Source organism: Verticillium alfalfae, genomic scaffold (assembly GCF_000150825.1).
Source record: "Verticillium alfalfae VaMs.102 supercont1.1 genomic scaffold, whole genome shotgun sequence".
Lineage (NCBI taxonomy): Eukaryota > Fungi > Ascomycota > Sordariomycetes > Glomerellales > Plectosphaerellaceae > Verticillium > Verticillium alfalfae.
In genome coordinates this window covers 4,683,290-4,702,758 of record NW_003315038.1, presented here as the reverse complement: position 1 = coordinate 4,702,758, position 19,469 = coordinate 4,683,290, and the positions used below count along the sequence as shown (strand labels likewise).

The 19,469-nt window shown below is 57.3% G+C and overlaps 8 protein-coding genes across 8 annotated transcripts; 5 read left to right on the top strand and 3 right to left on the bottom strand.

Annotated features, from left to right (window-relative positions):
• Positions 1-12: 12 nt before the first annotated feature.
• VDBG_01445 (XPA-binding protein) lies at positions 13-1,267 on the bottom strand (the record flags this gene model as incomplete). The annotated part of the gene is made up of 3 exons (XM_003009716.1): positions 13-782; positions 830-1,141; positions 1,198-1,267. 3 exons carry the CDS (start codon positions 1,265-1,267, stop codon positions 13-15), a joined length of 1,152 nt encoding a protein of 383 aa, XP_003009762.1.
• Positions 1,268-1,515: 248 nt separating this feature from the next.
• VDBG_01444 (cell cycle control protein cwf19) lies at positions 1,516-3,659 on the top strand (the record flags this gene model as incomplete). Its single annotated transcript, XM_003009715.1, has 2 exons — positions 1,516-2,697; positions 2,940-3,659. 2 exons carry the CDS (start codon positions 1,516-1,518, stop codon positions 3,657-3,659), a joined length of 1,902 nt encoding a protein of 633 aa, XP_003009761.1.
• Positions 3,660-4,485: 826 nt separating this feature from the next.
• On the top strand, positions 4,486-5,428 carry VDBG_01443 (vacuolar membrane protein; the record flags this gene model as incomplete). Its single annotated transcript, XM_003009714.1, has 3 exons — positions 4,486-4,554; positions 4,610-4,700; positions 4,770-5,428. 3 exons carry the CDS (start codon positions 4,486-4,488, stop codon positions 5,426-5,428), a joined length of 819 nt encoding a protein of 272 aa, XP_003009760.1.
• A 548-nt stretch (positions 5,429-5,976) lies between these two features.
• On the top strand, positions 5,977-7,414 carry VDBG_01442 (phosphoglycerate kinase; the record flags this gene model as incomplete). The annotated part of the gene is made up of 3 exons (XM_003009713.1): positions 5,977-6,114; positions 6,174-6,594; positions 6,648-7,414. The coding sequence occupies 3 exons, from the start codon at positions 6,049-6,051 to the stop codon at positions 7,412-7,414; spliced, it is 1,254 nt and encodes a 417-aa protein (XP_003009759.1).
• Positions 7,415-7,704: 290 nt separating this feature from the next.
• Positions 7,705-8,089, bottom strand: VDBG_01441 (predicted protein; the record flags this gene model as incomplete). The annotated part of the gene is made up of 3 exons (XM_003009712.1): positions 7,705-7,744; positions 7,802-7,913; positions 7,963-8,089. 3 exons carry the CDS (start codon positions 8,087-8,089, stop codon positions 7,705-7,707), a joined length of 279 nt encoding a protein of 92 aa, XP_003009758.1.
• A 445-nt stretch (positions 8,090-8,534) lies between these two features.
• On the bottom strand, positions 8,535-14,745 carry VDBG_01440 (conserved hypothetical protein; the record flags this gene model as incomplete). Its single annotated transcript, XM_003009711.1, has 5 exons — positions 8,535-10,597; positions 10,703-11,750; positions 11,845-12,174; positions 12,276-14,690; positions 14,743-14,745. The coding sequence occupies 5 exons, from the start codon at positions 14,743-14,745 to the stop codon at positions 8,535-8,537; spliced, it is 5,859 nt and encodes a 1,952-aa protein (XP_003009757.1).
• A 582-nt stretch (positions 14,746-15,327) lies between these two features.
• VDBG_01439 (bud site selection protein) lies at positions 15,328-17,681 on the top strand (the record flags this gene model as incomplete). The annotated part of the gene is made up of 6 exons (XM_003009710.1): positions 15,328-15,350; positions 15,404-15,530; positions 15,587-15,717; positions 15,768-16,048; positions 16,129-17,087; positions 17,139-17,681. The coding sequence occupies 6 exons, from the start codon at positions 15,328-15,330 to the stop codon at positions 17,679-17,681; spliced, it is 2,064 nt and encodes a 687-aa protein (XP_003009756.1).
• Positions 17,682-18,389: 708 nt separating this feature from the next.
• Positions 18,390-19,027, top strand: VDBG_01438 (conserved hypothetical protein; the record flags this gene model as incomplete). Its single annotated transcript, XM_003009709.1, has 2 exons — positions 18,390-18,634; positions 18,691-19,027. The coding sequence occupies 2 exons, from the start codon at positions 18,390-18,392 to the stop codon at positions 19,025-19,027; spliced, it is 582 nt and encodes a 193-aa protein (XP_003009755.1).
• Positions 19,028-19,469: the final 442 nt, after the last annotated feature.

Below are 19,469 nucleotides of genomic sequence, written 5' to 3'. Positions count from 1 at the left end.
TGCGACGTCAATTTACTTCCTCTGCTGATGCAGGTATTTGGCAAAGCTGGCGTCTGACATGACCGAATCGCCCTCGGCGAGCATCGAAGCTTCGTACCGTGCCTGCAGGCCCTCCCTGTCGCCCTCTTCGTCCGGCATATCATCGTCGTCAATGTCGCTGACAACGTCGGGCCCGTCATCGAGGGCCTCCGCTTCCTTGACCTTGTCCTTCTTGTCCACAGAAAGTCCCTTCATCATCTTGTCGACCTCGGCCTCGCGCGTCTGGCGTTTCTGGTCTTCCCTCTCGGCCCTTCTCCTCTGCAGCTCTGGTAGGTAGTCTCTGTTGAACTCTTCCGTCTTTTCCTCGACAGCCTGGAAGAACTCCTCCATGCCGGTGCCGAGCTTGGAGCTCACGGGCACGAAGCTCAGGTGTGAGTAAAACTCTTCAAGCACAAGACTCATCGAGTTGAGCAGGCTGCCCATGTACCCGGAGCCGCCACCGCCGACACCCTCCTCGCCCGCCTCGTCTTCCTGCAGGGCCGCTTGGAACGCTTCAAAGTCTGTCATCCACTCCTTCGCAAAGGAGGCGTCCTTGACGTCGGTCTTGTTGAAGACGAGAATCATGGGGAGTTTTGTCTTATAGAGGATACTGCAGGCGTATAGCATGTTGCTCATAAAGGTGCTGGTCGAAGCGGTGCGTGGCGTGTCAATGATGTATGCAATGATGGTCGGGAAGGAAGAGGCGAGTGATTCGAGGAGGATCGTGCCGCTGGCAGACCAGACGAAGACCTCGATTTGGCCGGCTGCGATTGTCAGTCACATGGCGTGAATGGGTCGTCGCGAAACATACGTGTGTCCACAAGAATATTCTTGATGGGCTCCTTGTCTGGGTTCGCTGAGTCGGGCGTCGTCCTCTTCTCAAGGAGGTTGACAATCTGGTCAACCTTGGTCGCGAACAGGTTCAACGACGTCAGGATGCCGCCGTTGGGACCCAGGTTGTACTGTTTCATAACCTCCTCATAGTTGACCGAGTCGCGAATGTCAATGTTGCTTTCGAATGGGACATTAATCACAGCAGGATCGAGGTTGATGACATAGGGAGGCTCTTTTTTGCCGTGGAGATACGAGTTGACACGGCGCATAAAGGTCGTCTTGCCGGAGCCTGCGAAGCACATCACATTAACGGAATACCGGGGTGTTCGGACGGGAGGTGCATACCGGCCATGCCAACGCAGACAATGGCGGGCGGCTGCTTGGCAGTGCTGGAGGGCGGAGCTGAAGAAGCCATGTCGAGGGGTCGGTCACGCCGGGAATGATGGAGGCTGTCGCAAAAAGAAAAAGGTGCAGACCTCGACGGCGGGTTGGGAGGTGAGAGAAAGATGCCCCGCGGCAAGAGCGTGGGGCAGCGCAAGGCCTGTCAAGATCCCTGCACTGGCCTCGATTTCCGGATGTGGGACGTGCACTGCAGCTATGGAAAAGTGACGTCTGATGGATGGGTCGCTCCCAAAGTCTGGTCCATTTCGTGACACGGCAAAAATGGACGGACTCGACGATTTCGAAAAGGCGCTCGCAGCGGAAAAGGGCGAAAGACAGCGAATTGAGCGGGAAAAGGAAGAGAGGAGGCAGCGCAAGAAGAATCGACACACCCACCATCATCGAGACGAACGCGACGAGCCCTCGGAGAGGCATCGAGACAAGGACCGCGACCGTCACCGATCCCATGGATCACGACGCCACGACGGAGAAGATGACGAGCGCAGGCACCGGCACCATAGATCGCGTCATCATAACGATGACGGCGATAACGGCCACAGGCATAAGCGATCTCGCCACGAAAGAGACGACGACGCGTCAGAATCGAGGCACAAACGGCGACGCGACGACCACCACAAGACTTCCGACCCCAAGGAGGACCTTCCTCTCCCGGACGAAGAGAAGACGCCGGAGATTGACGGGAAACCGAGCGCCGCTCCTGTCCGGGATGCTTGGATGACAGCGCCGTCTGCACTGGACGTTGACTACGTACATCGACGCGAAAAAGATCAAAAGCCCCCACCAAAGGAAGAACCACCCCGAGTCATCCATGAACGCGAGATCAACAAGGAGATCGATTCCCCCAAGGTCAGCTTACCGGATAGCCCGGCCGAAAGAACTTTCAACTACAAGTTTGGAGACTCGGGCTCCCAGTGGAGGATGATGAAGCTCAAGGCTGTCTACACCGCGGCCGACCAGAGCGGGCGTACACCAGAGGACGTGGCTCTTGAACGATTCGGCGGCCTTCGAGAGTTTGACGATGCGCGGGAAGAGAAGAGCGAGCTAGATCGGAGACAGATTTACGGCGAGGGCTACGTCGGCAAGGAGCAGCCGACGGGCGAGCTCTATGAAGAGCGCATGGCCAAGCTGAGTATCACACAAAAAACCACCAATGAAGCGCCTGAGGAACTGGAGCAAGGCGTCGTCATTCCCGATGAGCCCATGCAGCACACGCCAATGGACCAAACCACCCTGAACAGGCTACGTGCGCAAATGGTCAAGGCCAAGCTGACGAGGGCTCCCAATGCCGCCCAGCTTGAGTCAGAATACAACGCAGCCGCGGCTAGCTTTGCGACCAAGGGCCCTCAATCCGTCACGCTCGGCGCTCAGGACAACAGGATGCTTGCCGGCAGTCGCGGCGAGGTCAAGGCCGTGGAGACGAAGCGCGGGCGGGAGCGGGGCAATGTGGAAGCCAATGAATGACATGACCATCGAGGGACATGGTGCCGCGAGGAGCGGGAGGGACCGCGCGGGCCAAAGCCGGCGGCGAAGGCCGCTCGACCTGGCCTGAGAGCGGATATCGCCAAGGACGGCAAGTTTGACCGACCGACCTCGAAGTAACTTGGACGAAAATGCCGACAAGGCTCGCGAAACGGGTACACAAGTCGGAAATTAACCTCAAAAACGTTGCTGTCAACGAATACCAGAAACTGAGCCGCATCCTCGACAACTGTCCGCTCTGCTATCATGAAGACAAGAACCAGCAGCCGCTGGCGCCCGTGCTCTCGCTGGGCACACGCGTCTACTTGACGCTGGCGACAGAGCCCGAGGTCAGTCCCGGTGGTGCTGTCATTGCGCCCCTGACGCACCGCAAAAACCTCTTGGAGTGCGACGACGACGAGTGGGAGGAGCTGCGCAATTTTATGAAGTCTCTGACGCGGATGTACCACGACAAGGGACAAGAGGTCATCTTCTACGAGAACGCCGCGGCACCGCACCGTCACCTTCATGCGGCCATGATTGCCGTGCCCATCCCTTACGAGGAGGGTGCCATGGTGCCAGCGTACTTCAAAGAAGCTTTCCTGTCCGCAGACGAGGAGTGGGCGCAACATCGCAAGGTCATTGACACGGGCGCCAAGGCGGCCGGGGGTATGGGCCGCATGGCGTTCCGGCGGTCGATTGCTAAGGAGATGCCTTACTTTCATGTCTGGTTCACGCTGGATGGGGGCTTGGGTCACATAATCGAAAACTCGGACAAGTGGCCGCGGGGTGATTTGTTTGCGCGAGAGATTGTCGGTGGGATCATGGACGTCGGGCCAGACGTCATCAAGAAGCAGGGCCGGTGGAGGAGAGACGACACTCGAGTCGAGGGTTTTCAGAGAGGATGGAGAAAGTTTGATTGGACGAGGCTGCTCGCAGAAGGGTAGGTAGCAACGTACCTAAGGTAGTGTTTGAAGATATAAAAAGCTCACGGGCTACACTCGACGAGATCGACCGAAGCGTGTGATGGACACTCTATGAGAATCTCCTACTTGATACAGTCCAGACACTGTACACATCGCTACTTGCCGGCTGGCACGGCGGCCGGATCGCCCGGAACGAGCGCTAAGGAGCCCCTGTCGCTTGACGCTGTGCAGTGCTTCCCCACACAGAGACTGTGTACATGGTACGTTGACGGCCTCCGAGGCAGGATTGGTGGTGGGGGCAGATTCTTGGCTTGGAGATCCCTAGGCCTAACTGGGCCCAACTGGGCAGACCCCAAGGAGCCTGAATGGGGGCCGGCAGACCCGAGTGAGGCGCTGTTCTCAGCATCAACAGGGGATCGATGCCGTGAGCGGCGACCAAGGACCTCCTGCGCCACTTGAAACTGCTCGTTCCAGTCAATCCTTTTCATCGTCTTGCCTCTCGACATCTTTTTCACCGAGACTGACGACGCAAGTCCTCTGACTGCTCACCAAAACGACGACGACGACTTCTTCCATCACAAATCGCCATCCCATTCAATCCATCAGCCGCTCTTTCAAGACTGTCGGCCATCGGCGATCGCGCTTGACCCCCGTTTCCAGCCTCGCCTCTGTCGTCATTGAACCGCGTGTCTCTGTGCGCCCAGTACCCTTGGGGTTTGTCAGGGAGACGTAGCGGACATCTCATTCCACCTGCCCTGGTGGCTACTGCCCGCCTTATCTCTACGCGACCAAGGAAGGGCACCCTTGACAAAACACCAATCCATTTTCCATATTAACCCCCAACACCATGTCCTGGGAACTTAGCCGTCGCCGTATCGTCCGTACCGTCAACTCGAAATACATCTACGGTCGCCTGGTATATTGGACCTCTGTTTGCCACTGGTGATCCTGCCTGCTGACCGACGATGTAGCCGCTGGTGCACGCCATCATCTTCTTCATCGAGATGGCCCTTGTCGCGAGGTTGACAGCGCGCTTCAACGCCTACTACGATGAACGACCCCGTACGTCCGGTGCTCCCTGACACACACACATACCTTCTTTGTAGTCTTGCTAATTTGACCCAACTTCAGTCATGACCATGATGGTCACCAATGCCATCCTCGGTGGCATCGCCGATACGACTGCCCAGACCATCACGGTGCTCCGCCAGACGGCGCTTCGCCAGCCTGGTGGCGTCGGCAAGGACGATGATGTGGCGATTGAGATTCACGAGCTCGATCGCAAGAACCCCCTCATCGACCGCGACTTGATTCCCGATTCAAAGGCCCTGCCGCCGCCGTTCGACTTTGAGCGCCTCACCCGCTTCATGGCCTACGGCTTCTGCATGGCGCCGCTCCAGTTCAAGTGGTTCAAGTTTCTGTCCTCGACGTTTCCCATGTCCAAGACCTCGGCGTTCGGTCCTGCCATGAAGCGCGTCGCGTTTGACCAGCTCATCTTCGCGCCCTTTGGTCTCGGCGTCTTCTTCACCGCCATGACGGTTGCCGAGGGAGGAGGCCGCCGTGCCGTGTACAACAAGCTGCGCGACATGTACGTGCCGACGCTCAAGGCCAACTATCTGGTGTGGCCAGCGGTGCAGGTCATCAACTTTCGCCTGATGCCCGTGCAGTTCCAGCTGCCGTTTGTGTCCACCATTGGAATCGCATGGACGGCCTATCTGTCCCTGAGCAACTCGGCCGAGGAGGTCGACAACAGGCCTAACCAGCACACTTCTGACATTCGCCTGTCCTAGGCTAACTACCTGATCGACTGTTTTTCATTTGTTTTGTGGGTGCAAATTTGGCTGATGCCCAGGATGCATCACAGGCGCTGGGTGTTGGGCGTTTGGAATGTTTTTGGTTTCTAGATGCATCTACAATGGCAAGTTGTCCAAGTGCTCGTCTTCAAACGCTGTGATATGAATAACTGCATGTGAAACGATTACTTCGAAATAGACCTTGCGCTTCCGTTTCGCATCTGCATATCGACCGGCAGAAGACGGGAAGCCGGCTGGTGCTCGGGCGGCGACGGCAATCTTTGAAGGTCTCTGGCCCAGTCGATAGATGCAACCAGGCAACACTGCCCCTCACTTCAGCTGCAGCGCCCACACCGCGCCAGAGCCAGAGGGAGCGCCAGTACCTGCACCAGCACCATCGCCCTGCCCAACAGCTTCTAGCCCCCCTGCCCGCCAGAAGCGACCCCGCCAAAAATGCAGAGTGATCTAATGCCATCACCCCACCATAACTCAACCTCCCATCCCACCTCCTCGACCCTATCGAAGCTCTGCGTGCTTTTCTTCTCGACTGCCATTTGGAAAAAAAGCCTCAGGACTTTCTACATCACCAGAACAATAGACGAAACAAATTCGCCATCATGTCGCTCGCCAACAAGCTCTCCATCAACGATGTTGATCTCAAGGACAAGAGGGTCCTGATCCGCGTACGTTGTAACGCGCGGTGAGAAAGCTCTCGCAATGCCAATGCTAATCATCGACGCAGGTCGACTTCAACGTCCCCCTCGACGCCGACAAGAAGATCACCAACAACCAGCGCATTGCCGGTGCCGTGCCTACCATCAAGCATGCCATTGACAACGGCGCCAAGGCTGTCGTCCTCATGTCCCACCTCGGCCGCCCCGACGGCAAGGTCAACGCCAAGTACAGCCTTGAGCCCGTCGTCGCCGAGCTCGAGAAGCTGCTCGGCAAGTCTGTCCAGTTCACCAAGGACTGTGTCGGCCCCGAGGCTGAGGAGGTCGTGAACAAGGCCACCGGCGGTCAGGTCGTTCTGCTCGAGAACCTGCGCTTCCACGCCGAGGAGGAGGGTTCCTCCAAGGACGAGAACGGCAACAAGGTCAAGGCCGACAAGGCCAAGGTTGAGGAGTTCCGCAAGGGCCTGACCGCTCTTGGTGACGTCTTTGTCAGTACGTAGCAGCCAGCTTATCCAGCGTTGCCCCTCCGAGCTAACCATGCGCAGACGATGCCTTTGGCACCGCCCACCGCGCCCACTCTTCTATGGTTGGCGTCGACCTGCCCCAGAAGGCTGCCGGTTTCCTCATGAAGAAGGAGCTCGACTACTTTGCCAAGGCGCTCGAGAACCCTCAGCGCCCCTTCCTCGCCATTCTCGGCGGCGCCAAGGTCTCGGACAAGATTCAGCTCATCGACAACCTCCTCGACAAGGTCAACACGCTCATCATTTGCGGTGGCATGTCCTTCACCTTCAAGAAGACTCTCGAGGGCGTCTCTATTGGCGACTCGCTCTTTGACGAGGCCGGCTCCAAGACGGTCGGCAAGCTCATCGAGAAGGCCAAGGCCAACGGCGTCAAGGTCGTCCTCCCCGTCGACTACATCACAGCCGACAAGTTTGACAAGGACGCCAACACCGGCACGGCCACGGACGAGACTGGCATCCCCGACGGCTGGATGGGTCTCGACTGCGGCGAGAAGTCGATTGAGCTCTACAAGCAGGCCATTGACGAGTCCAAGACGATCCTGTGGAACGGCCCCGCCGGCGTCTTTGAGTTTGAGAAGTTTGCTCGCGGCACCAAGGCCACCCTCGACGCTGCCGTCGCTGGCTGTGAGGCCGGCAAGATTGTCATCATTGGTGGTGGTGATACGGCCACCGTGGCCGCCAAGTACAAGGTCGAGGACAAGCTCAGCCACGTTTCCACCGGCGGTGGTGCGTCGCTCGAGCTCCTCGAGGGCAAGGAGCTGCCTGGTGTCGTTGCTCTGTCGAGTAAGTAGGCTTTCAAAGCCATGAGCTGTCTGATGGCGTCCGGTCTGACGATCGGGAAGCCGTAGGCGCGCCTCGTTTGTAGTGCCAGACTGCCGAGCCCAGTATATCTAGATATCACCACAAAAAGAAATGGAAGCTTGAACGTCGTTGAATTATCACCATCGCCGCACTGCATGCTGTATTTTGATGTCTCGTGCTGATCTGTTAAGCCTGTATCGTAACACGTCACGCCCTTGACCTTCTGCCCGGGCTTCGTCTTTCGAGCATCGCCCCGCGCCCGCTCTCTTTCTTTCTCTGCTCACCGTCGCTTCGACGCCTCGACCTTCTTCAACTCCTCCCTGTAACTCATTAGCATACTGGCTCATCAGGTCATTAGGCGGTCGGGCGACACCCACTTGAGCTGCGCGGAAAAGTCATCGTTCGTGTCGTCATCGTCCCAGCTCTCCTCCCACAGGTGCTGCGTCGTGTTGTTGCCACCCGCGGCCTCCGTGTCCTCCTCGTTCCAGTCTATTCCGATTAGCGACGGCGCACAAGTGGCGATGCAGGCATTTCGCACCATCGACGGGAAAGTCCTCAAACTCGTCGTCCTCGCCAAGCGCCGCGGCGGTGGCGGGCTTCTGCGTCTCTTCGACCTTGGGGTCCTGCGCCGTCTTGTCGGCGGGCTTGGTGTCGGAGGAAGCCATGGTTCTTGCTTGCTTCTGTGATTTGTGCGTTCCGCGTGTAGTTCTGTCGGCAGGGTCTCGATTGTCGTCGCGTTAAACGTGGGTTGGGATCGCTTTCAATGATGGAAGGTTGGAGGTTGCAATGGAAGTCGGGAAGAGCTGCCAGCTGCTGCCCTGTGCTGTAGGCTGAAAGGGCGACGTTTGCCGTGCGGCTAGTGGGGGCCTGGACAGGGATAGTGGGTGTGGGCCGGGAGCCTCACATCACAGACGTACCTAGTATCGCCCTTCGTTTTCAATGATCATGGGACCGAAACCACGCAATGTTTTCCGATTGGATGTATTGACCCTGCTGCATAACAGAAAACAAAGGCGAACAGGAGCCGTGTTGTATGATTATCTGTCTAAGCTGTCCCAAGCACCCTGCCTGAATCCGTCTCCTATCGTAACACAGCGTAACATGAAGCTGTTAGCCATCCGTCTCGACAGCCTCGCTGCCTTCCTCGTCTTCGTCGGAAACCTCGCGACTGTCCTCCTCTTCCTCTTCCTCCTCCTCGTCTTCCTCCTCGCCGTCTTCTCCAGCTTCCTCGGCTTCGTCCTCCCCCTCCTCCTCTGCCTCTTCATCTTCTTCAGCCTCGTCGCCCTCTTCAGCCTCTTCAGCTTCATCCCCTTCCTCCGCTTCCTCCTCGTCTTCTTCCTCTTCCTCTTCCTCCGCCTCTTCATCATCTTCTTCAAGACCACCAATGGTCTCGTCTTCCTCGTGGCCTTCCATTGTCTCATCGTTCTCATGACCTTCTAATGTCTCGTCTTCGTGGTCACCGAGCGTCTCATCTTCGTGGTCACCAAGCGTCTCGTCTTCGTGGGCAGCGAGAGTCTCGTCTTCCTCGTGGGCTTCCATGGTCTCGTCCTCAACGTCGGCGTCGACACCACCCATCGTCTCGTCTTCCTGCTCGTCCTCCTGCTCTTCGTCACCCTCCTCGTCAGCCTCGTCGGCATCCTCATCGCTGCTGTGATGCCCGTCCTCGGCCTTCATATCATGGAACAGCATAGATGGGGGAGGCTCCTCATCCCAGCCCTCGGGCACATCGCTCAGGTCGCTCTCGTCGTCGGCCGAGTCGTGGATGCTACCGCGAGGACTCGACGCTGCGGTCATCTGGGCCGTTGCATCAGGATCGTCGCCCTCGTCAATGGTCGGTTCGTCCTTCATCTCGGTATCATCGCCGACGGGCTCGTCCATGTCGGAGCCGTCGCTGGCCGGGCTGGCAGCTTCGCCACCGTTGGGCGTGTTGCTGCCGCGTTTGCCGCTCGAGATGGAGCCTAGACGAGACTTGGATGCGAGGCCGGCAGATTTGGGCGCCTCCATGGCCCGTGTGTAGACCTGCTCGGCTCTGCGCAGAATGTCCGGCCGGCGAATGCCCACCTTTTTACGGGGCAACGCCTCGGCTTGCTTCTCGCCGTCTCCGTTTGCCTCCTGGCTGCCCGGCGGGTTGAGAATGTTGGTGAGGGTGCTCTGCGGCTTCAGCGAGTTGGACGCATCGTTCTGCGCCTCCTCCCTGGCGCGGGCGCGGGCGCGGGCCTCGAGCACCTCGCTTGGACTGGGTCCCGGCAGCGTGGGACCAATCTCGAGGTACAAGTAGGTGTAGCAGTCGTTGATGACCTCGTCAATCGCGCCGGCTTTCATGAGACCGCCATTGAGCTTCTTGAGCTCGATGGCCTCCTTCATACACTGTAGGACTGGCAGGTCGCCTGCAAACTCGCCGGCCCACTCTGCGAGACGGTCGGCCATGATTTCGAAATCCTCCGTCGCAACCAACTTGAACTTGTCTTCCTCGATCGGTCGCACCTTATGGCTCTGTCGCAAGAGAGCAAGGTACGAGTGGCAGCAGGTCTGCCAGAGATCCGCAAAATGGTAAAACTCGGTCCCCTTTTTGCGAATACGTCGCAGAAGCGCCTCGAGGCTGATCCTGTCGCTCATGACTACAAGAATCTTGACCATGAGGCGCACATATTGCTCAGTAAAGACGTGGTGCCGCCCGGGCCGTTCGGCCTCGCATTTCCAGACGTTCATGACCATTGTCTTGGTGAACATGGACTCTCGAAGCACGTTAAAGGCGGCCTTGGCTTGCACATAGTCGGCGTTGGACTGGGCCGAGTCGTCGAACAGCAGACGCGCATGACGGACGATCATGCGGTGTTGCCAGTTTGACTTGTCCTTGTCACGCAGGTGCCGTAGACTTCGTATCACGTACTCCTCCCAGTCTTCAGTGTCCTCAGAGGTGTCACCATCATCCGTCTCGGCTCTGATGCCAAACGGTTGTCGTGCGAGGATAATGGTGGCCTGCTGAGACGACAGATCTCCCCGTGTCACCAACTTTTGCGCGATGGACAAGATCTTGTAGTGAGGCTCCAAGATGGGGTCGCTGTTGCGAGTTTTGGGCACGGCTGAAGCGACATCGATTGCATGCTCCAGCGCCTTGATGACACGGTCAACCGTCGGTTTCGTGGCGCGGTCCGTGGCGCTCAGGTTCTCATCTGGCGTTTGATACATTTTCCACAGACATTTCGAGGCCATGAATGGGTTCCTGCAAGGTTAGCGGGTTTCTTCCACCGATATGCTGATGACTCACCTCCAGTTACAAGGCTTCCTCCGCATGGCCTTGTGGAAAAGGCCCGCCGCGTACTTCCACACCTTGTAGTCCTGCATCTGGTTGTGCAAGACCCGTTGGAACGTGCCCATGCCGGTGTTCTCGATAAACGTCCGCTCGTGATTAGAGTGCTGGAATGGCTCCATGGCGAACGGTTCCCGGCTCGACGCGTACAAGCGCATGGCAAAATTGTGATAGAGATCATGCAACGGATCTCCCTCTTCATAGTCCGTGTCGGCACCCACAGACTTGGACAGCGCGAGCGTGTGGCAGTGGATCGAGTTGCGCTGAAACTTGACAAGCTCAGCTCTGTCCTTGTTCATCTTGTCAGCAGACCAAACAACGGCATCCTCGACTTCGTAGTCGAAGCATTCGGCGAGCCGGAACCAGCCCTCCCAATTGTTCGGCGTGAACTGCAGCTGGTGTCGCAGAAAGGTCGCTCCGATTCGCAGGTCATCCATGGCGCCGGGCGTCTGCCTTTTGCTGAGATCTACAAGCTTGTACTTGCTCAGAGCAATGGACCCGAGAAGGAAGAACCAACCGTGGTTGGCGAGGACCGTCTCGGGGGCATTGACGGACACGGTATCGAGCTCGACGCCGCCTTTCAGGGCTTGATACAGACGAAGGGGGTGTACCGGACGCTTGAAGTACTCTGTGTAGTTTCGCAAGTTGTGTACCATCTGTGGTGTTGACCGGACGGGGCCAATGGCGCCTTGCATATGTTCAATGGTTGTCTTGAGCTCGGATTTTAGCAGGTCCTTCATCGGCATTCGTCGGGCGAGAACCGTAATCTTGTCGGCCAGCTGTATTGTGTTGCGCCGCTCGAGCTTTTCCGGTGGACACCCGTGGTCCTGAACCTCCCAGATTCCAACGCCTAGCTTCAGTCCGTGTAAATCATACAGCACCTGTCCGAGGTAGTCTTCCCAGTTGTCAATATTCTTCAGCTTGAGCAGCTCCATCCGCATCATCTTGAGGAAGATCTTGTTGGAAGCCTTGCAACTCTTGCGCGGGCCCAGGACATTGTGGATCGCAGCGAGGTACTCGGCCAGGTCGCTTTTCGTGCTTTGGGAACACATCCGTGTGCTGGATGATGCCAGTCTTCAGGACGGTGTACTGCAGACACCACGTGCGCACCTGGATCTCCCGGAGCTTATTCATGAATGCCTGAAAGACAGAGCCACCCGAAGGCGCCTGTGTCATGCCGATCCGTATCTCGTCTTCCAAGGAGGCCGAGACGTGGAGCATACAGCTCAGCTTCGCGAGAGCAGCTGCCGTCGCCTTGAGGTGGTCCTCGTCGACAATGTCATAGGCGCTCTGTTCATTGAGCGCCAGGGACAGGGCGCGAATGAGGAGCTCGTCGAGTGACTTCATCATGCGAAGCAAGAGCACCGGACGGGTATCATTTGGGTTCTTGAGATAGAGATCCCCCTCGAAATCAGCAACAACCATCTCAATGGCTCGTAGCTGACAGGAAAACTGTTTTTGACGCGTATGATATCGATCCATACGCGAAGTTGAATATAAGACCAAATGAATATCTGTTACTTGGTGCTCGTGCCCTTAACGAACTTCCAAAGATCCTGCAGCCCTTGACTGGCACAATCTCTGATTGGTATCCTCTTGTTCTTCCCCGAGATGGCTTCCCCATCGCTGTCGCTTCTGGGCACATATACAGAGTCGGCGTTCAAGACTGGCTCGAGATTGTCAATAATGGCCACGGGATCGCTAATATCGTCCTGGAAGAGGCCCAAGAAAAAGTCCATTGTCGTCAGCTTGGAAATCTCTCGGTCAGCGGCAGGGGACGAGATTTCCGTGAGGACAGCATTGTTCTGCAGAAAGAGCGCCTCGACTCCTTCGTCTGTGAGAAAGTCGCGCAGGCTGGTCCAGCACTGTAGAATGTATTCGCGTGAGACATTGTCGGTGAGGGTCGTCGAAAAGACGGCAGCCCAGAGGAACCTGGCGGCGAGATCGCTCCTGGGGTCGAGGCAGGCTTGAAAAAGCTCCGACGCAAAGGCAAGCCATCGCGCAAGACGCCCCTTAGCTTCAACTCGGATACTATACTCGACAGCGCTATTGGGATTGGTAATGCGTTCGTATATGTCGAGGTGGAGCTCAAAGAGCATCTCGACAAGGTTGTGAATTCTCATCAGCTCCTGCTTCGACTGTGCAGCGGCTTCAATTTCATACTTTGCCATTTCGTAGATATCCTGATCGAAACGGCTAATGACATGCACGACCGCTGCCTTCATCATGTCCGACCACTTGTACTCAACATAGCTTGGAGCAATCGTCTTGAGCCATTCCCAAGCCATGTCCTGGACTGTGGTCCAGCCCGCGTTGAGGCGTTTGGCGAAAGAACCGAGGCCGTGGGATTCGCGAAAGGCCGGAGATGCCGAGACTTTTTGGTTACCGCCTTTCGCGTGCTCGAGGAAGGCAGACATTCCGAGGGTGTCCGTCTCCTTCTTGTTGATCAAAATCTTGGCATTGTCCGCATTAAAGGAGGTAATCGTACTCTTGAGGTCAATGGTGGCCTGGCTCGTTAATTTGTCCGAACGATCTTCAGACGTGCAGAGCTCAAGAATCTCGCCGATACGGTCCAGGACCGACTGGTCCGTGACGCCAATGTTCTCGAGCACGTCTTTTGTTTTTTGAAACAGGTGCTGATCCACCGCCTGGTACTGAGCGAGCTGCGTCGCGTGCAGTGCGCTCGAGTTGACGACCTCTCCGGCGCCAGCCGTCTCCCTGCGTCTGATTCTCTTGCTGCGTTTCTCGCCAGCGTTTTCGTCTTCGCCTGCCTCCGCGAGACCGGCAACCGACTGAGACCGCTTCCTCGCTGGGGCCGATGCGGCCTCGCTTCGAGGTTTAAGTCCATCGGCGGCTGCCCTCTCGTCAGCAGCCTCCGTCTTGGTCGCAGAGTCCGACACATCCATGGCATCCGGCAGACCAACGTCAACGGCCGCACTGCTGACTTCCTCATTGAGCTGCTTCTGTATGGCATCCGTGATGTCCATTGCTTCCTCGTCGGGTTCGCTATTGGGAAGGTCAATCGTAATACCCTTGCCCGTGAAGCCCACCTCGGCAACGAGCTGCACAAGGGCCATGCCCAGCTCGGACCAGGCGGCTGTGGGACAGCGGATCGATATTTTGGACTCTGACACGGTGAGGATTGATCGAGTCGCCTCGAGACTTTTCGTCGGATTGGGCAGGAACGGAATGGGGTCGAGATGGCGCTTGATGAGCGCCGGCATGTCGTGTTTGACCCAGGGCCCCAGGATGGGGTGCGACAGACCCATGTCATCTGACAAGACCTGGAGATGTTCCTTCAGTTCCTCGCCCGCGAGACCCTCCGCCAGCGACGGGGGCTCGACCTCCTCGACGGTCGGATCGTCGTCAAGCTCAATGGCTGCCTCGAGGCAGTATCGCCTGATGCGGCCACTGTTGAGATAACCTGCCACTCGTGCGATTCGCCTCCAGAGCTCGGCATCCGAGGGGTCGCGATCGAGAGCCGCATTGAAATCGAGGAGCGCCTTCTGCGCTTGCTCTTTGACGTCGTCTTGCTGGAAGAATGCCTTGGGTGGAACAGCCGTCCTGCGAGCCGTGTGTTTTATCCGGTCGAGGAGGAATTGTCCGTGGTTCTTGTGCGCCAGGAAGAGCGCCTGGGGGAGAGTGCTGTCCGCTCCGTCTACCTCTCCTGATTGTATGTCGATACCAGCAGCGAAAGAGGCCTCTACAGCAAGCTGGCTTGCCGGCAGCTCGGCTCGTTCGTACTCGGTCGCGGCTTCAGGGTATTGAAAGATGTCGGATTTGAAGAGGTCATCGTATGCATCGGTCGCTTCATCAAAGAATCGAGGGCCTTGCGCATGAAGCTTGAGGGCCGTCTGGAAGCGCTTCAAGGCCTCGTCGATATGGATTTGTCGCGTGTTATCAATCTCGTCGTCAAGGTTCTCCTCCGGCTCGACGTTAATGGCTTGGAACGCTGGCTTTCACGGGCTGTTAGTTTGAACCAACGGCGCTCAGGATCAGACTACAAACCATGATTTCGGCGTGTAAACGAAATTTCGAGGGGAACCGCTTGTATTGAGGAATCCCAGAGAGCCGTAGCCCGGACGTTGATGGAGTTTGTATAATTATGTGTTCATGGTTCGAATTCAAGCGTCGAAACTTCCTTTCTTCGCGTCGCTGGCTCGAATTGGAGACGCGACGGAGAGTTGGAGCAGGTACATCCCTGCTGATGAAAGCCAGGCTTGCCAGGCTGAAGGACAGCGCATGTGGCGTACCAGACACACGATTTGTGGCGACAACAAGGCTGTATGGCCAAGCGTTTCCGCCAGGCACCGAGCACGATGGGGAGGGTCCGTGCAAGCTCCCGCAGCTCCAACCCGCCGCCAAATGAACAGCAGCTCGTTGTTGGATTCCCAGGCACGATCGCAACTGATAACCCCCCCCCGGCCATCCCACCGTCGTCCATCACAAGGCCCGCCCCCTTTGCCAACAGGCACACCACTGAAAACGCCAATTCGCACTCAGCGCGAACAGATATAACACCCAGTACTCGACAGATCCAAGCTTGAGACACGAGCGCCCGCGGTGTTCACTCACCGAGACTCGGCTACCATCATGGTTTCGCCAGCGGTTCCCGAGTACGTCGTCCGATGCGAAAGGGGGGAATACGACAGCACGCTGACATTGACAGGCTCACCGAGGAGCACATTCACGAATCGATCGACGCCAGAACCGACTCGCTGATATCCCTGCGCGAACTCGGACCCCCAGATCTTGTGCATCTCCTGAAGCAACCCAAGGGTAACCAGGGCAAGCAGGTGTGTAGATTGGCACGTTTGTGAATCGCAGCAGAACCGTCTGACAAACTCGGCAGATTGGTGTCTATCACCACGTTACTGGTGTCGAGGCCTCCTCTTCTGCCAGTCTCGCCGCCTACATCAATACTCTGACGTACCGAGAGCATGGCCCGTCGGCGCAGATCAAGATTGTCGAGGGGCTCTACTGGTGAGTGACCTTTTCAACAACCGAAATAATCTGTCGCTGACGAGACGCAGCTGTTACAATGCCTTTTCCCGACTCGACATGCGCGTGCACGTCACGATTCCCGGCTCGGTCGAAAGCTACTGCGTAGATGAGCGCGGAGAGAAACGCAAGGCCACCGACGAGCTCTGGCTTGAGACATATCTCTGCAGCGTGTTGCGCGCCTACTCGTACGCGGACGACGGAAGCGGAGAGACGATTCGCAAGATCATGGGTGTGCGACGCTTCAACCCCGTCACAAACACGGAGACGGAACACCGGTTCCTCAACGCTGCCGAGCAGCTCTTCTTCCGAGGTAGGTGCATCCAGCGCTTGTTGCACGATGCAATCTAACGTTTGTAGGTTGGCAGCTGGGCTCCGATTCGGTCGTTCAAGTACCTAACAGCGTCTCGAACCATCTCACGACGGGCCTTCTGAAGTACTTCCAGACCACCGGTCGCTATGCATCGGGCATCAACCTGTTTGAGAAGCTGCGCACCCAAAACGTCGAGGTCTCCTCCCTTCTCGCCAAGGTTCTATTCATGGGCAACGAAGAAGTTCAGGGCATTCGTGTTCTTCACCAGGCTCTGAAGGAATCTCCGATGGACTACGTGATGCTTGACACGCAGGCCGAGTTTCTCCTAAAGAAGGCCGAGTCTGCGGCCAACCCTGAGCAGAAGGAAGAGCGCCTTCGCATGGCGCTAGGATGCGCGGACCGCAGCACAATAGCTGCGCCCAGCGAGTTCGGCACCTGGGCTCGCCTCGCGCAGGTCTATGTTGCCATGGAGGACTGGGAGAATGCGTTGACGATTCTCAACTCGTGTCCCATGTTCACCTACCAGGACAAGGATGCGCCGCAGATGCCAGAACCAAAGGATGTCCATCTCCCAACGCTGCCAGAGACACGCCTCGACGAGATTGACAGCGAGCCGGAATCAAGGTACTCTGAGCAGGTCGATCCTAGCCTGCTGAACCTTCGTGCTTCAGTGTACAAGGGAACCTTTAAACAGGCGTACAGCATTCTCACGGAGATGGCGCAGAAGATTGGCTGGGACCAGCTCCTCAAGATTCGAAGCACCGTCTTCGTCATGGAGGATGAGTATCGCACCGAGAAGCAGGAGTCGACGCAGCCGAACAACATTAAGCGTACCGCCAGCACCGATGGTCTTCGAGGCACGCCGGATCCGACAACGAACGGAGAGCAGACCGATGACGAGGACGCCGTTGACGAGAAGAAGACTGTAGGTGATGCACCAGAGCCCGTTAATGGGGAGGCCGTTGACGGTGGTGCCGCCGCGGTTGAAAAGCCCACACACGCCATTGATCCCGGCGAGGTCAAGGCTGACCCTGAGGCTGTAGGTCGCCACTTCCCCCGATTGCATTTGAAGCCCGTACTAACTATGTAGACCCACCAGAACGATGAGCATCTTTCCAAGCTCAACAACAAGCGTCTATGCGAGCGCTGGCTGGACAGCCTTTTCATGGTGCTCTACGAAGACCTGCGCGTCTACACCATCTGGCGCACACAGATGGCGCAGTACCGCGCGCAGTCGATGCAGTACCGCAAGTCGGCGGAGGAGTGGGAAATTCTCGGGTCGCTGGCAGAGCGCCTCCAGCACACGGACGAGGCAATGGAGGCCTACCGGTCATGCTTGGCCGCAAGGTTCAGCCCCAAGGCGCTGGCCGGCATCCTGCGCGTATTTGAGCGCAACAAGAACACAAGGGAAGCCGTCGCGGCCTTTATTCGCTTGGTGACGTGGCAGTACAGATGGTATTCCGAGTTCTCGCCCGAGCTGCTCCGCACCGTCCGCTCGCTCATCGAAGATGAGGGTGCCGTCAAGGTGCGGAGCATCATCCAGGCCACGAGCATGCCTCAGAACGTCCTCGACCTGACGCATCACTACGCGGCATTGTGCGCCAAGTTCCGCAGCAGCGGCACCGACGGTTAGCGGAGGGGTGATGCAAGGAATGGAGGCGACAACAGGATGAGATTTTACGATTGAAGGTTTTCGAATTAAGCCTGGGCGGTGCAGTCCAGCTGCCTTCTGGCAAGCGCATCGGGCAGCCATTATAGCAAACTTTCCGGCCGCCGACGGCTTTTATATCACAATGAAGTGTCACACTGCGCCACCTATCACATTTGGCAACGCCGTACTGAATGAAGCTTGGAGTGCCGATGCTGAGGAACATGCATGTACCCTGTGAAATGTATCGTGAAGCGCGTTCCGCTGTAGACGTTCAACCTCAGCATCGTATCGGCTTCAGCCTACCACCACCAATCCACATGATGGAGCGGCAGCATCGGCGATTCCGAATCTCGAAAGATTTTTAACGAGCGATCGATCAGTAGTGATGCTCGACGCCAAGGTGATGCTACGTTGACCGGAGCTGACCTCCGTGTGTTGGAGACCTTCTCCACAGGGGGACCACTAGTTGATGGATATCACGAAATCATGACCATCAGAGAGGAGCATCGTGATATCAGTCAAAATGACGAGGAATGAGATCATAGGGGTCCTGATGTGTTGAGGCGCGCCAGCCTTCAAATACTTCAAAGCAGCCGCTCAATTGCTTTGAGGCGTTCATGGTACCATTCGCCTCTCTTACCCTTCCTCACGAAAACGACAAATCATTGACACTCTGCTGCTCCTTTAAACATGTCTGCACCCTCGGACGAACAGCTCAACAGGATCGCGGCGGATGCCGAGGCCGACCTCAACAGTTACCAGGCTAAGACGGGCGAGGCCCGCGAGCAGGCCGACGACGCCGCCGGCGTTCGGTCCATTCCTGAGAACAAGTTTCCCGGCGCGGATGTGAAGTACGGCGACGACCTCTCCACAAATGCCGGCTACAACAAGCGCATTCCTCCCGAGGAGGGTGGCGATCTTGACGCCCGCGGACGGTAAGAATTACTGTGTACTTTACAACTGGACACCATTTAACTCACAGACCCACCAGCCAAGCACGCGGCGAGCTCTACGATCACAACAAAGGCGATGGTGGCCCCGCAGCCGCTCTTAACGCCAACGCGCCCAGCGGCGCCAACGATGGCGACGTGTACCGCATCCCGGGCATCGACTCTCTCGGGACACAGGGCCAGAAGCCTGATCCCCTGCTGCAAGGCGAAGATGCCTCCATCACAAACGTGGGCCGCAACCCGCCCGGCCCTGGAGGCAGCAAGTTCAAGGGCGAGGACTACTACGAACCCGAATCGGTGCCTGGGAGCATCGCCGCCGAGGGCAACGTGCCGCCTGCGAGCGTGACGCAGGCGAGCCGCGAGACGGAGGGATATTAAGGCTGGTTCTCGTGTACTGATAGAATGTCTTACAACGAGCTCATGATAATTAGTTGATTCGCGTCCACGTTTGGCTCGTTCGTATGCGATGTGAAAATGCGAACACGGACAGACCACGAAGGACGTGAGAGTTTGTCATTTGGTAATACCTGGGTGGTTAGACCTTGTAGGCGTGGACGATGGGTTCTGGTTCTGTCGGAGCTGAACTGATGCTCGGAGGACCTGGTCGTAATAGTGTGCCGAGAGTCTGTACGGCACTCCATGATGTCCGCTTGGCGAAGATCTCGAACGATTGGCAAATCAAAAGCCGACTGCTTTTCGCGCGAATTCATTGGCCGGCACCTGCATTTGCACCCTGTCAAGGCATCGGATGCACCCCCCGCCCCAGGTCCCGATTGCTGGTAATCCTGCCCTAGCTCTCGATTGCAGTGAGACTAACCCA